Here is a 15,039-nt window from a genome sequence, read left to right as displayed (position 1 = left end):
TCTTTCTGTCAAGGTTTGGGCTCTTCTTTCTGTTGAGCTTCTTTCCCTTTTCTCCCAATGGCTTTGGGAGTGGCAGTGGGAATCCTTCATTCAAATAGGCAGGGAAGAAACTGACTAGAGACTAAAGTGTTTGTTTCATCAATTAGTCATTCTTAAGAAAAAATAATGTTTTTGAGCTCCCTCGGAGGTACATTGGAGTAATGGCACAAAAAAGGTACAAGGGAATCAAAGGAAGAGTCCCACTGGAAGGAAGAAAACCTTTCTTCCTTGGCCAAGCAAGGGTGAAAAAGGCAAGTTAATAAATCTACAATCACACACACAAAATGTGGAAGAAAGAAAAAGAAAAAGTGGTTTGTACCCAAACAGAGTTTGTAATTTGAAATGACCAAGCCAAAGAAATCTTGGTCCTGATCCCGTTATCACAAGAAGTATGAGTGTTGAAGCAGACAGTAGTATGTGGTTTCTTTCTCAATTCTCCTTTCCCAGTAGGTGTAGCTGTAATTTAGGCTGTGAAAATTTTTGCACATTCCCAAAATAAAGTTCAAAACTTGACCTAGCATTTCAGGCCTAGAAGATGAAGCAAAACATGGAAGCTTGATGAAAGCCTGAGACACTTCCAGGAAGATGCCTTGATAAGTGATGCTGGGCATTAGAAGCATAAGACACTGGTGGGGTGGAAGAGATATGTGTCAGGGGCTCCGAGCAAAGAGCATGTGAGGGAACATGAGGCTTGAGAGCCTTACAGCAGAAATGAGTGATACAGCAATAGGGGAACTTTTGGACAGGTCCTTGAATGAAAATGTGGGAAGGAACTGCAGCGAAATTGAGAGTTTTTCATATGACACTTAATATTGACTTAATCATTTGCATTTTCCAGATTGAGGGCTTTTAAACATCTGATTTTTGGTGTAGCAAAAAGGCTTCATTTGTTTGAACTGCCCGCCAACCCCACAGTTCCAACAAGGCTAACTCCATGGAATTTCCACTTGTGCTTAGTTTAATCTTAATTTCTTTCAGTTTTTCTTAAATTAAAAATCCTAGGGGAAAAAAAAAATAAATGAAAGGAATAAATGTAGTGGCAACATGATGACCACCAAAACGAATAGTGAATATTTAAGAAAATGCAAAAGTAAGCCCCCTAAGCCTTCCAGGTTTGATGTCTGCATATTAAATGTTATATACTATTATTGGATGAAAGCTAAAGTACATCAAAGTACCCTTTCAGTTTTAATATTTCTATTGATTGTATTTTGTATGTTTTAAATAACAATAAAAGTAATGTGTCCTGATACAGTAAGTATACACAGAAAGTGAACACGAAGGTGAAGTAATGCTCAATCAGTGCCCATAAAAGGGACATAGAATTCTAACTCTCAGTACAGTCATAATGTCACATGTTTCCCCCTATATTAATTTTGCTGTGAAATTGATGCCACATCAATTTTTTTCTCCAGTCATACCAGTGCTTTGAATCAAAAGGTGGAAAATTTTTTCATGTTTCAGGGAAATAATACAGACTTCTTTGATGTCTTAAACAGAAAGATTCTTATCTTGCCAAAAACCAAACAGCCAGAAGCATTAGGATAGCTGTAAGAATAGCCAGGCTACGAGTGTACTTGAAAATTTTGTTGTATCTAGAGATAGATGGTGTAATTTCTGTTTCTGCAGTCAGAGGCCTGCTAACTGACCATTTCTACCAAACGAATCTTACTGTCTCTACTGTAGAAGCACATCTCAAAAACATAAAATTCTCTATGGATTCAGAATGATAATGATGACACACACACGCACAGAAAAAAAAAAAAAAAAAAAAAAAAAAAAAAAAAAAACACCTTTGCTTTGCATGGATTTCCCACAAAGGCAAAATTCTGGATGTTGGTGAGAGTATTTTTTCAGGGATGGTACTGGAAACTTGGGTGCTCAGAGTCAAGCCCAGCTCAACATTTTATGTCGTGGCACTGTGAGGCTGTGTATAATGAGAAACCACATCCGTGTGGGGTTGGATAATGTGCCCCAGAAGGGCGGTGGCTGTCACCATGAAGCCACATGGAACTGATAGTGGGATGGGAAAGCTCTTGCATGAGAGCTTTCTCCTCTCTCAGGTTTCCCCAGCTTCTGTTCCTTCATTTTCATGGTCACTGACACAGTTATTCTCATTGGAAATGTGACTGGAAGTGCAACACAGACTGGTGTACATCTATGACCAGTGCAATCTAGAAAAGAAAAGTCACTGGGTAGATAATTTGTTCCTCTCAGAGAAGTGAAAATATAGGAGGGAGAGGTGGGAGGGCACTATGTCACTAGTCAACAAATTCTGGTCTTCCTCCATTAGAAGAAATTTGTATTTTAACCAGTTCATAGATTACCCATATCAGGAATCAGAATTGATAGGCTGGAAAGAGAGTACAAACAAAATTTCTACATATTGATACATTAGATTTTCTGTTTATGTCTACCTACAGTTGCCTCAACTTTCAAAAATTTCTCAGGCTTTCTTCATCAAAAGTCTACCAAAACCTCAGGGAAAAGCATAAACATGTTATGCAAAGTTGCTTCATTGTTGCTTTTAGTTTGCAACTAAATATTTTTCATTTCTGCAAAAATATTAAGATATTTTGAATGTAAATTACTTCTTCTGACTTGATTTCTTATTCTGATGTTCCTATGTGTACATACCTTCTGATGTATAGTGGTGGACCACAGGTTGAGAAATCTTTCCCCAGGTTTGGTTTTTTTTAAGAGTTACTGAGGCTTTCCAGCCTTCAGAAGAGTGTGTTAACTCAGCACTGCGCAGGTAAAAATCCTCATTTAAGTGGATTATGTCTATACCTAAACTTGAAAATTCAGCTATGACTTCTAAACCTCAGAGTGTTTTCAAAGACACTAGAAATAACACTTGTTTCCCTCATTATCACTAACCTTCAACAAAGGAAGTCAGTGTGATTATTCATATTTCACAAAGAGGAAAATAAAGTATTAAACTTAAATCAGGAACTTTTTTGTAACTTTTTGTGTTTGCATTTTTAAGGAACAATGTATTTCACCATTTAACATTTTTTAAATGTTCTAAAAGTTCCTTGGCATACTACTATTTACAGCTATCAGAATCTTGAAACAATATAATAGTATTGCCTTTTAATAAAAACTAGGCATTTCAGCTTTTAATATTTAACATGTTCATAGTATTTCTTATACAATTTAGGTTATGCTGCCTTTGATGTAACAATCTCTTCAGTGAAAATAATACTTTTTATGATTGTCCCTGGTAGGAAAAGTAGAGCTGGAGGAAGTAAAAACATCCTGTTTGTCATCCGAGCGATGATGCCGTTCCTGATCAATAGTGTGATAAAGGCTTCGGTAGGAAGATAAAATACTGTTCCTAGAAAAGCTGTTCCCCCTGCCATGTTTAACCAAAAAAAGCATTTTGACAGTGCCCATTTATCGAGAGCAGGCAAGATATAGAAACTTGACGGGGTCTCGCATCCCAGGCGTCAGGGATACCAGCCCTAAAAGGACTAAAGCATTGTGTATGAGTATGTATTGAGCCTCCTTCCAGGTGGCAAACAGCTGCACCTTTTTATAAAACTTCAAAAATGAATCTGAAGGGCTTGCTTTCAGCCGATAAGTGTTATATTTAATTGAACCATTCTGCAAATGTTATAGCTCAGGCACCCAGAAAGGTGGCGAATATTTAATATATTTGTTTTGTATTTCCACCAGTCAACAGAATAATGAAATTCCTTAACTACTTCTCTTTAACTTGCCTGAAGAAAGCACGGTATGTTGCTAAATCGCTTTTCACTGGCCCTGCCGAGAAACAACTTTAATCCTTGTTAGAAAATTGCAGAGTCTGGGCCTGACAAAGAGCTCATGCCTGGCGCATTGTGAGCGCTGGGAGCGGGGCGAGGGGAGCCCTTTACAGCTGCGTGCCTCCAGCCTGCCTCAGCTGGACTATTTAGGCGAGGAGGTTTGTCAATTCCTCCCGACAATGGAGCGAGTTTTTCAGTGCCTGTAGCCGCTCCGAGCCCCGTTGGGGATCAATGCTGGCCATTCAAGCTGCACCCTCTTTCATTGCTTTGGTTTGTTAATTTAAGACTAAAGGTCCGCTGAGGGGGTTTAGGGTGTTTAAGAAAGCTGATGAACTGTTTAAGAAATCTGATGAACTGAGAGCGTTTATAGCCCTGGTGTGGCAACTATTGGCACTGAGGGAGCTGTGTCCTTGTTGACCCTCTTGTTATTAAAAATGCACAAGTGCTGCGCTTCTTTTTCTTTCATTGTCAATACCACCTTCTGAGCCCTTCAGCTTGTTGCTTGCTCTAAAGATCTTCTTAGATTGGGTTTGAAAACTTCACCTTAAACACTAGATTAGACTGATGTTCTGTTTTCCGTGCTCCTGTTGATTTGTTGAACCTTCCCAGGGCTGGAAAGCAAGTAGCAGCTTGATGGGGAGACGGGCTGCTAATATGATTTACCAGTCTACAGTCATGCACAATAAGTGTGAATAAATACAGAGGTCTCACAGAGTCAACCCTAGCCTTTCCTTTTCTCTTATTTTTTACTTTAAAAGAGGTATCTCAGGAAAATGAAGTGAGTAATGCATGCCCTTACAGGAGCTGGATGAGCTATGAATAAGAAGAGAGGGGAAAATAGGGAGGCAAACATATTTTTTGTTAAAGTGGTTGGCTGCTGTTATGTGCTGATGTGAAAAAAATATATAATATACACGTACTGCTTTATTCTTGCATAGATAACAGCAAAGACTATGGCACTAATATATCATTGACATCTGCAAGATGTCACTGCAAGTCCTTTCAGTGCTGTTGTTACTAGCAGGAAAGTGACTTTTTCTTAAAAACAGTTAGAAGGACTTTGTTGTTGTTATTATTATTATTATTACTTAAAAACTGTGTAATCTCGGAACCGTTATCTAATCGCTGAAGCTTTTGACTTTGCAGTAGATTCCCATAAGTCACAGAAGATGCATCGCTGCCTCTATAACATGTTCATGGTTGTCAAAATGTGTGGCCTTGGATTCTACCTCTGAGAGGCATTTGCAGTGCTGTGCATTGTAACAGGCTCCAAAAGAAGCAATAGGGAAATATTTACTTTTCTTCTTATGCAGTCCAGCAGATTTATGTTTATGCAGCTTCAGCCTATACTAAGTTCTCAAAACTAGTGCAAGTACCTCTAGGAGGACTCTAAAAATATACTGGATATGATTTTTATTAAAAATACTGTGACAATTCAAAATAATCTTTTTCTAATACAATAGCAGTCATATTTTTTCTGAACAAGGTATGCTGACAGAGGAGCAAGTACCGTAGTATTATTTCACAATCAACAAATTAAACATTTATACTGAAAGTTTAACGTATCAAAATTAGTCAGGAAAACATATTATATTATTTTCATTCACAAATTTGAGTAACAAAATTCATTCCCTACAATTTTTTATCTCTGTTTTCAGTGCATGTAAGCATATCACAGATATGTACGGAGAGTCTAATTTTTACTGCATCCATCTTAAGTTATCTGGCTGGGCTTTAAAACACGTTTTGACAGAAAACTGGGACTGGGTCTGTTCTCAGTGATCTGGCAGCGTTCAGTGGTGTTACATGGGGAAACCAGTCACAGAATTTTCAGTCCTGTTTGTTCGTGTGAGCAAGTTTGAGCCCCTTCTGCTTTCTCCTTAATACAAACCAAATGCATCGTGGATGTGGTATTGGGTTTTCTTATGGAAGAATATCAGTTTTGAGAAAACTCCGCTACTAAATCCATTCTGTCTGCCATTATTATGTTGAAGATTAACAACTGTAGAGTCCGAGTGATAATATAATAATTGGGTTCATCTTATTGCAAATAACAATAGATATTCTGGGTAGAATGCTTGGCATATGAATTTCTACGTTTACCAGATTGATAGATTTCCCCAAGTGAATAAGCTCAACTGTGTTTTATTTTCTAGACATCTGTATACGCATAACACCTGTCATATAGTTTACAGCTGCCACTTAGTAACAACTCTGTCACATTAAAAATATTTTACAGGTACTTATAAAGGAAATCAAAACCAGCATGCGTGTTTGGGGTGAAATAATGTAAACAGCTTAAGAATGTCATGCAGTGATAAAAAGCCAATATTTTATGGACACCAAATCAGTCCCACATTTTATTAAATAAATCAAGCTACTTCTAGGAAATGTGCGGCTGTCTGCATTTTGTGTGGTGATTTTGTTCACTTCTATAAAATAGTACATTAATAAGAGAAACTCTAAAAAATTTAAAAGTAACTTATTTCCAATGATTTATGATTAAAATACATTTTAACACATTAAACAAAATAAATTGAAGTTCTTTTTATATGGAAATCCTATTTCTTATATCAAACTTATCTTAAAACTGATAGAATGAGATAAGACTGTTTCTTGTAAGGAAAAAGTATTTACCTGTACTTATTGTATGTATTTAAAGCTTTTGCCAGAGACCTTACATTCTGATTAAAGAATTCTATTTTTGTCTTTTGTTACATCCAGTAGCCAGTAATTTGTCTTCATTTTTTCAATATGTATTTTATTTGTTAATGTAGAGGTGGCTCATGAGAGATGTTAGATCCTTCCTTTGGATTAGTTCACGATGCATACCTTGCCTAACATGCTGCATTTTCAGATATGCACAATGTTTCCTCTCTTTGCATATCTGTGTGTTTTGTAAAGACACAGGAAATTACATTAGAAAAGAATTTAAGCCTCTTCCCTGTGGGGAAAGAGACTAGAAACAGTGCTATGACATAAACTCTTTTAATCTCTTGCTACTAAAAGAGAAAAAAATCCCTTCCTTTTTACAGTTTGACTAAATGACATCTGGATGGTATCTTACATGAGGGGGAAGAAAACTGCTACAACTATGTTTAGTAAAATCTCTTCTAATCCAGTTAATGTGAAAGAACTATTATAGTGGCTATTTGGAGTTGAGCATTTTTTGTGGTAACATAGACACCAACAGCAGAGTGCTTATTCTTACCCGTCCATTTGTGCAGCTTTGAGTGAAAACATACCCATGCCTAAGACATAAAAAGGAAATAAGGTAGGCTGTAATTATAATTAGTAATTAACATAAAACAAAACCTCAATGTGTTTATTTTGGGAGGGGTGGACTGGTGTTTTGATCATACTTAAATCCAGTTTCCATGGATTTCTGATTTTTTTTTTTTACTTAATAAAGAAGTTATTTAAAACAAAAATGCAAGACAGATTCCATATTCTATGTTTGATGCTGTTTTCCTGTTTGGATTGGAAAATATAGCAAAATCTCTCTCAAGATCCCCTACCTGTGTTTTTCCACTTGCTGTTTTAGCTGTCAATCCTCTCATGTACTTGTGTATTTAATATCCATTCTTACTGACAGATAGCAAAGTGCATAACGCTGTTTTGCTTGAAAATGTTGTAACTGAAAGATAAAATGGCAGTTGCTAATTCATGTAAAGAACAGTCTAGGTCAAGTTACTCGATTTCCTACTGACCCATGCAATTCTCTTAACAGGAAATTATATCATTGTTGACTTCAAGTGCTGATCCGTGATCATTTCAAAGTGTTTCATTATGTCTCATTACCAAATCTGTTAAATGAATACTGCAGGGTTGTTTGGTGGGTTGTTTTGTTGTTTTTTTTTTTTTATTCTTCTTTTCAGCAATGGTATAGCAGCTCCATGAAAGTCATATGCATGTGGTTGGCTGATAGATTAGATCTTCAGCTTCACACCTACCAGCTGAAGACTCTCATCAAGATAGTGAAGGTAAATAAAATGTGTTTGGCTTAGACTGAATAGTGAAGAGAGAAAAGTGATGAAGTGTTAACATGGATAATTCCCTAAAAGTTAAAAAATTTCTAATAGGAGATGCAAGCTTATGTAGTTTCGGGTTAAGGTTTCTTTTTTCCACAGTAGTTGCAAATTTGAGAAGAACAACAATTTATTAAAACCTCTAATATTAATTATATGTGCACTAGTAATTGTCTTCCATTCTGGACTCAGTGACAATTATAATTATTCCAAGGAATTTTAACAGATTAGAGCTATCTGTACAGCAACATTGTACAATATTCCTAATAAATTATTGTCATTTTACTGGGCTTTTTTTGTTTTACCTTAATAATCCCAATACCATTCTTTCTCCATTTTCCCCATTCTCCTAAAAAGTAACTATTTTGTCTTTCTCATGTGCATGTGATTACTAGGTTCAATTGCAAAACAATATCCAATGTATTGCTTAACATTTTCTAATCTTTCATACTCTGGGATAAGTATCAATAGAAAACCAATCCCTCCAGTCCAGTCCTCAGTCATTTACACTGGCCAATGTCAAATGCTTCCGAGCAAAGTGTAAAATACCTTGCAATAGGCAATTATGGGTTAACCTACCATAAAAGAAAATTTCCTCCTACCTCCCTTTCAGATCTCAGTTAATACCCTTAGGCCAGAGACAGAAAGCCATTTCAGATTTTATTCCTTTTTATTCTGTCTTGTTTAACTCTGAACATTCTTCTTATCTGTATAAACGTGGAATTAAAAGCACCTACTGTCAATGGTGACCTTGATTTCTTCAAAATATTTTTTCATTAAGTTCACGCAAGACTGTGAAGTCAGAAGCATTTTAACTCATGGACACTAGAATTGCAACTACAACTTTCAGGATTCCGTAGTTAAAAGGAAAAAAGAGGAAGAGATGCAAGAAAACAGTCATAATAATGATGTCATCATGGCTCCCGGAACCACCCCAGCTTAGCTTTGCTATTTTTGACTTAACTGATTTCTCTGGGAACAGGATTTGGCTCATCATTATATTATGTGCCAAAATGGTAGAAGCAGTTCGCTATTTGTGGTTGAAATGGGTGGCTCTTGTGAAAGGTTTAAAGCTCTTCTCAAGTGAAGGTAATCATCCTCTGTGGGAAAAAAAGTGTTATAGGATCCAAAAACTGTGCCCAGTAAGATCTAAGAATGGGCAAACTAAATTATACCAGTTAAATAACATCCGCGAGGTTAAAGGAAGAGGCTCGCATACAATTGAAGTTCACGTGAATGATCAGCACTGTCATCCAGCCTTCCTTCTGCATCCTGGCGCACTGATCAGCTGTGTTCAAAAGCAGTAGGCTCCCAGTGATGATGGGAATGCCCTGGTTACAGCAGTAGCTTTTCTGTACCCATACACCTGGCTTGCTTTGCACATAAATTCCAAGTGTGTTATTCCACGGCACCTTCTGTGGATACAGAAGATTGAAGAAAATAATGCCAGTCATTGAGGTACCAGTCAATGTACTAGAAGACAGAAATCTTGTCTACCTGTGCTTTGGTGGGTGAAGATGGCAGAACGGGAAAAACAGGAAGTCATCCAATGGGAGACCTCTGGGAAATCAGAAACAATGGTTCAAGTACAGTATCATAAGAAGCTTTTACTGCCGCAGACCAGCTGAGGAGAGGCACTTAGGGAGACACAGTTCCTCCAAACTCTAGAGTGAATGGAGGGACTTCTCTGTTTGCTTTTGGGAAAACTGGGAGGCTGTGTTGCCCCTGTCATCTCTCGGAAATATTCCAAAAAAGAAGTAGGAGGTCATTTTTAAGGGATGTGGGACAAGGAAGAAATAGATTATTTTTCATGTTTGGATGCAGCAAAGGTAGTGGCATTATTAAGAGTGATCAGAAGAAGAAAACATTGCTTGTTCCTGTTAAAGCCAGGACTGAGGGATAATGGCATAAAGGTTTCATTAGATGTCTGAAACACATGCAGAGGGATGTGACTAAAGAAGGGTCAAGGACCAAGAGGAAAGTTAGGGAGAAATGAAAAATTAAGCTTGGAAGTGAACATTATTATCCTGCAAAAGTATGTCAAGAGAAGAGCATGACTGAACCCCAGAGTGCTGGTCTGAGAATGGGAGGAATACAATGTAAAACTGAAAGAAATTGCTGTAGGACCTGTTAACAGCATAAAAGGAAATTCAATGCACAGTGTTATAAAAAGGGAATGCAATGGTGATACTTGAAAAAGACCAGGCACGGTACTTGCAGGAGTGTGTGAGCAAAACATAAGCTGCATCCATTGACTCTGAGGCTGACCTATGAAAGTCAACTAAATCTCAGTTGCAGTGATTCAGACAAGGTTTAAATAATCATCATAGACAGTGGCAGAAAAAATTCTCCCAGCTAAATGCTACCCATTTTGAGAGATGTCTTTTGCAGTTCTCTAAAGAAGTGAAACAAGATCAACTCTTTTCTTTCTCTAAGGTTTGTGCACAGTGTCCCCCAGCAGAAGAATGGGCCTGATAGCCCTCAATTATCTTCCATTTTCTTTTTCCCATAGTCTCTTCCATAAACATTGGGAACTTGTAGTAACAGGGTACACAAAATAAGAAACTAGCTAGATCAACTTGTCCTTCTTAAGCTTTTTAGGCTAACTTCAGCAAAGACTATTTCAAATGTGTGACAATTTTTTTAAAAATTATGATTTTTCACATGTTCACTTGAGCATAGCATCAATGAAAAAAATTATTACACTGAGAATTCTTACTTGATAGAAAGTCAAAAAAGAAAGTCATATCTGCTGGTTCATAGGAAGGCTGGATACCAGGGAAACAAAACTTTCTCAAGGGAAAAAAAAAAAAAAACAGAAAGATGTAGATGTGGGGCAAAATGTAGATGACTTAGAATGTAAATTGACTGACTGAAGTAATCACCTGAGAAACATTTACATAATAGAATATAGATCATAATCTAAAGCTTTATTTTATTTTTCCACACTTGGCTTATAAATGTAAAGATAAATGCAAAAAAATAATATTATGGGGAACAAGTTAGACATTTACATTTTCTGTGAAACAACAGAATACCTGTAGCCAAATTCACATTTCAATATGCAGTTAGAAAAATTATTTGTTGGTTTCTTATTGAATAAATGAGACAAATGGAAGTTACTGAGAAAACAGCATACAGTTGTAGAAATGTAGTACAAAACACAATCTCTTAAAGGAATGACCATCAAAGTGTGGCCTGTGGAGTCCCTAGAGTTTATGGAAATCTCCTGCAGCCCAGAAACTAAGACTGCAAAATCTTCAGCAAACTCTAAATGATAGGTCCCTAACTGCAGGAGGAATTAAGCTGTTCTGCTGGCATGCTAGAGATGGCCAGTGTATAGTGGAAGACTGCTTAGACTTGCTCAAGTCCAATTCAGGATGTTTTATTTTTGACACAGAAAACCTACCGAGACTTCAGGTTGCAAGGCGTGCTGGAGGGGACACTGAACAGCAAAACCTACGATACCGTTCACAGCCGTCTGACTGTAGAGGAGGCCACAGTCTCAGTCACGGACGCGGGAGGACTTCAGGGCATTACTATGAAAGACAGTGATGAGGAGGAAGGATGATATTATTTCACCAAGCATTTGGAGTTCAGAGTTGGCGGTCTGGGAGTAGAGATTATCTTTGGCTTGGGGCTTTTTTGTACCTTGTCCTTGTAGTTGCATTTATAGTTTTGCCTTATTATATAGGTGCAGAAATGTAATTTGCTCCGTTTGTGTTTTTTTTTAAACTGAAAGTAAGATTATCGGAGGAAAAGTGCCAAGGACTTTTACGAGAATAGTGGTTGTAGCATATTTCAATGTATAGCTTTGCTTAGGGCTGTGAGAACACTGGCATGGAGTTTGAGTTCCACTTGTGATTATGTTTCTTTCCCTTTTGTTTGTTACCATTTGTTCTTGTACCTCCATCAGATATTGATGTCCTGTGCAGAAAACAAAATGTGTGCCTCACTTAAAACCCAACTATACAGGAAATCATTCTTGGAATAAGTCAGTGCCCTAGGTTTAAAAAATAGTGTATTTTCAGGATTACACTTTGTTTACCCTTTTTTTGTGCTTCATTTTACATTATTATGTGACGTGCATTAAAAATCTTAATCTTTGTTCTTTGTATTTTGAGGTTTGTATGTAAGTAGTAGGACTTCAAGGACAGTCAAATACACACAAACTACTTAGGAGTGCTGTTGTGTCTATACATTTTGCAAGTTTAAAGATATCTCATCATGTTGGATGTCAGTAAGCTTGCCATCAATGTTTCTATTTCTGTGAAAAATTGCAGGCAATAAGAACACATTTTGTCGTGACCACTTCTGTATCTACCCAAGTTTGTACAGAATTCTACAATTAAAAGATGTTTTCAGTATTTCAAACCACCTGAAGTGTTGTATGATTCCTGAGAACAAGTTTTTTGAAAGATTATTACATTTAGTTTATATAGCAATTTATAGTAAATATATATATGTTTTATAGAGCAAATATATGTAGCAAACAAATATCCAAGGACATGATGCTGGGATAAAGAAAAAAAGCAAACAAGAACCCCACGCTGTCAGACAGACAGTGCCTGCTGCCTGTCTTTCTATGCCCTCAGTATAAACTGGAAAGAATTCAAGTCTTCTGTCAGCCAAAACTCACACAACTTAAGAAAAATGCAGGTTTTTTGGTTTTGGGGGGTTTTTGTGGGACCATGACTAACTCCTGGGTTTGTGTAGACAAAATGAGAAAGAACACAGATGATGCCCAAAAACATAAGGAAGGTTGCCGAGGTCCTTGTTGAGCCATAGTGTTACACTGAAGAGCTTCACTGATGGATTGTTGAGGATTTATGAGCTTGGCATGAAGTTTCCCTGCAAGAACAGACTGTAGAGCTTCAGGGGTCTGTCGCAACCATGCAGTGCTGCAGGAACTAAGAACAAGAGCTGCAAGGAAAGTGTTTTTCGGCACACTTGGAAGCTCAGCCCAGCAGGGAAGGGAAAGTTACACTTCTTCCTAGCTCTCCAGGGAGACACCCAAAATGTCAATTTTTTTCCTGTGGCAAACCAGCCTCTTCATCTGCACATCAGCTGAGGTGAATTCAGCAAAAGGGCAGAAATGGGAGCTGGTGAGGAAGACCATCCTCAGTTCTTCCTGCCCCAAGTGAGTGCTTGCCCAGCAGTGCCTGCGGAGGCTGGGAGGGCAGGGGTACCAGCACCCCTCACCCTAAGGTGTGTGCAAGTGCAATGCAATGTGCATTTTGGGGAGCAGCAGGGTGGGGGACGGCTGCAGCAGGGCTGGGCAGCCAGAGGGGTGAGCAGGGCACACACAGCATGCTCCCCTCCATTGCTTTGTGTTCTCATTGCCAGCTCTGCTGGGCCAGAGGGAAGCAGAGAGCCTCAGCACTATTTTCCACCATTCCCAGGCTCCCAGACAGGTTTGCTGGTTTAGGTTTGACAGTAGTAAAAGAACTGCACGCCCCTTTCCTGTCTCGCATCTTAACTGTGCCAGTGCATGGGAGGTGATGGCATGTGACGGGCCAGGTGGGGCTCTGGCTCAAACCCAGGCTGGGTAAGGGGTAGCCTGCGGGGAGCCACAGCCTCAGCCCCTGTCTGGCTGCAGCCGGCAGTGGGGTACGGGGAAAGCCAGGCTGCCCGGTGCCATGCCCAGCTGCCAAACCCAATGAAGCAGAGAGATCAGTGCTAGTCAGGCCCAGAGAGATCTTGTCTCTGCAAATATCCCCCTGTTAACCGTCTCACCACCATCTTTACCTCCCTGAGACCCTGTGGAGGAGCCAGTTGTAAGCAGGTGAAGGCAGGTGTCACCGTGATGGCCCTGCAGTGCCTGCCAAGGCTTGCTGGTGCATGCCTCCTGAGAAGGAGGCATTAGGAGATTTTTAAGGTGCTGACACGAGGCTAGGAAGCTATATCAAAAATGAATGCTGTTCCTAGCAAATCACTAATAGTGTGGGGGCCCAGAGTGGGAACTAGAAACACTGGGATGAAGTGGCTGTCACCAGGACAACCCAGGAAGTGATGGGTCCAACTCTCCTTCAGCACAGACCAACATGGCAGCAAGCCATCTGCCCAGCCCTGCTAGCCAAAATCCCTGTGGGAAACATGATGATTTACACTCATGTGCCCTGTGGACTTGTTCTGTGTCTCAAGTTTTCCCCACACTGAGAAGGGTTTCCTGGTAAGGCTAACAACTCTCCCTATTGATTTGGGCAATTACAGAGCAGGTTATAGTAATTTCACCTGGGACCCCCACCCACAGCCTCTGCCCGGGGACTCCACCTTGGCCCAGTCCCGGGCTGTCAGTGCAGGAGGAGTGCTGCTCTCTCACTCAGCTGCAGCCTCACCTGTGCTTGCTTATGGATGGACCCTGCTGATCCAGACCCTGACCCACGGACTGACTTCAGACTTGGCTGTCGATCAAAAACAGGTTAGTAATCTGGACTTTGGGTTGCTCCTGGCTGTCCCCCTGCTCCGGCCTGCCCTGCTCCTTGGCTGGGGGTAGTGGGACCATCCCTGGCTGGTGGGGGCCTGCCGGCCTGAGGAGTCCCCTTAGTTCCCTGTCTCTTAGGAAGCAGACAACCCTTTCTATGCACTGACATAATCTTCAAAAAAACAAAACAAACAAACAAAAAAACCCCAACCCCCCTAAAAAAAGTATGTATTTTTGTGGCTTGAAGTGGGTTTGAGTTACTTAAATTTCATGAAATGTGATATACATGTACAGCCCATATGTCAAGCACTTTGCTATGCAGTTTCATTTGCATGCAGTACTTGAAAGATGTGTCTGACAGTAGGATTGAGACAGTAAGGAAATAGTAAAAAAAATGAAAGATGATGTAACTATGAAGAAGTTACAAGATGTTTGTGATTTCAGAGAAATTAACTCAGACACAACTTATCTGATAAGTTATTATTAGACAAGCAGCACAGCAGACATCTCAGGAAGGCAGGTACGGAACTGGCAGCACTCCCAATGTCATTCCATTTCTTATTAATTCACGTATTTTCTTAGTAACAAGATTTGTGAAACCATGAACCAACACCAAGCTTGAGAAGGCCAGTGAGGGCCTGTGTGACAGCTTCGGAGCCAGGCACTGCCACCAGCCGCGGCAAAATCCCGCTGACAAGGCAGCAGTGTCCGCCTTTACATTTTAATTTTCGTGTTTAAACCCTCAGCACACTCCTGGCACTGCCTCAGCCGCCACCCC

General features: G+C 39.4%; 1 protein-coding gene across 1 annotated transcript in view; it reads left to right on the top strand.

The window, feature by feature from the left end:
- LOC104464674 (calcium-dependent secretion activator 2-like) overlaps nt 1-12,212 on the top strand; it is a 23,220-nt gene extending 11,008 nt beyond the window's left edge. The window contains exons 2-3 of the mRNA XM_010077453.1: nt 7,688-7,792; nt 11,238-12,212. Coding sequence (XP_010075755.1) covers nt 7,688-7,792; nt 11,238-11,408 — 276 coding nt within the window. The 3' untranslated portion in view covers nt 11,409-12,212. The remainder of the gene's footprint in view (nt 1-7,687; nt 7,793-11,237) is intronic.
- Nucleotides 12,213-15,039: the final 2,827 nt, after the last annotated feature.

The sequence above is a fragment of the Pterocles gutturalis genome, unplaced genomic scaffold (genome assembly GCF_000699245.1).
Source record: "Pterocles gutturalis isolate BGI_N339 unplaced genomic scaffold, ASM69924v1 scaffold45003, whole genome shotgun sequence".
NCBI lineage: Eukaryota > Metazoa > Chordata > Aves > Pterocliformes > Pteroclidae > Pterocles > Pterocles gutturalis.
Note: the sequence above shows the minus strand (reverse complement) of the source record. Positions and strands in the feature narration are given on the sequence as shown.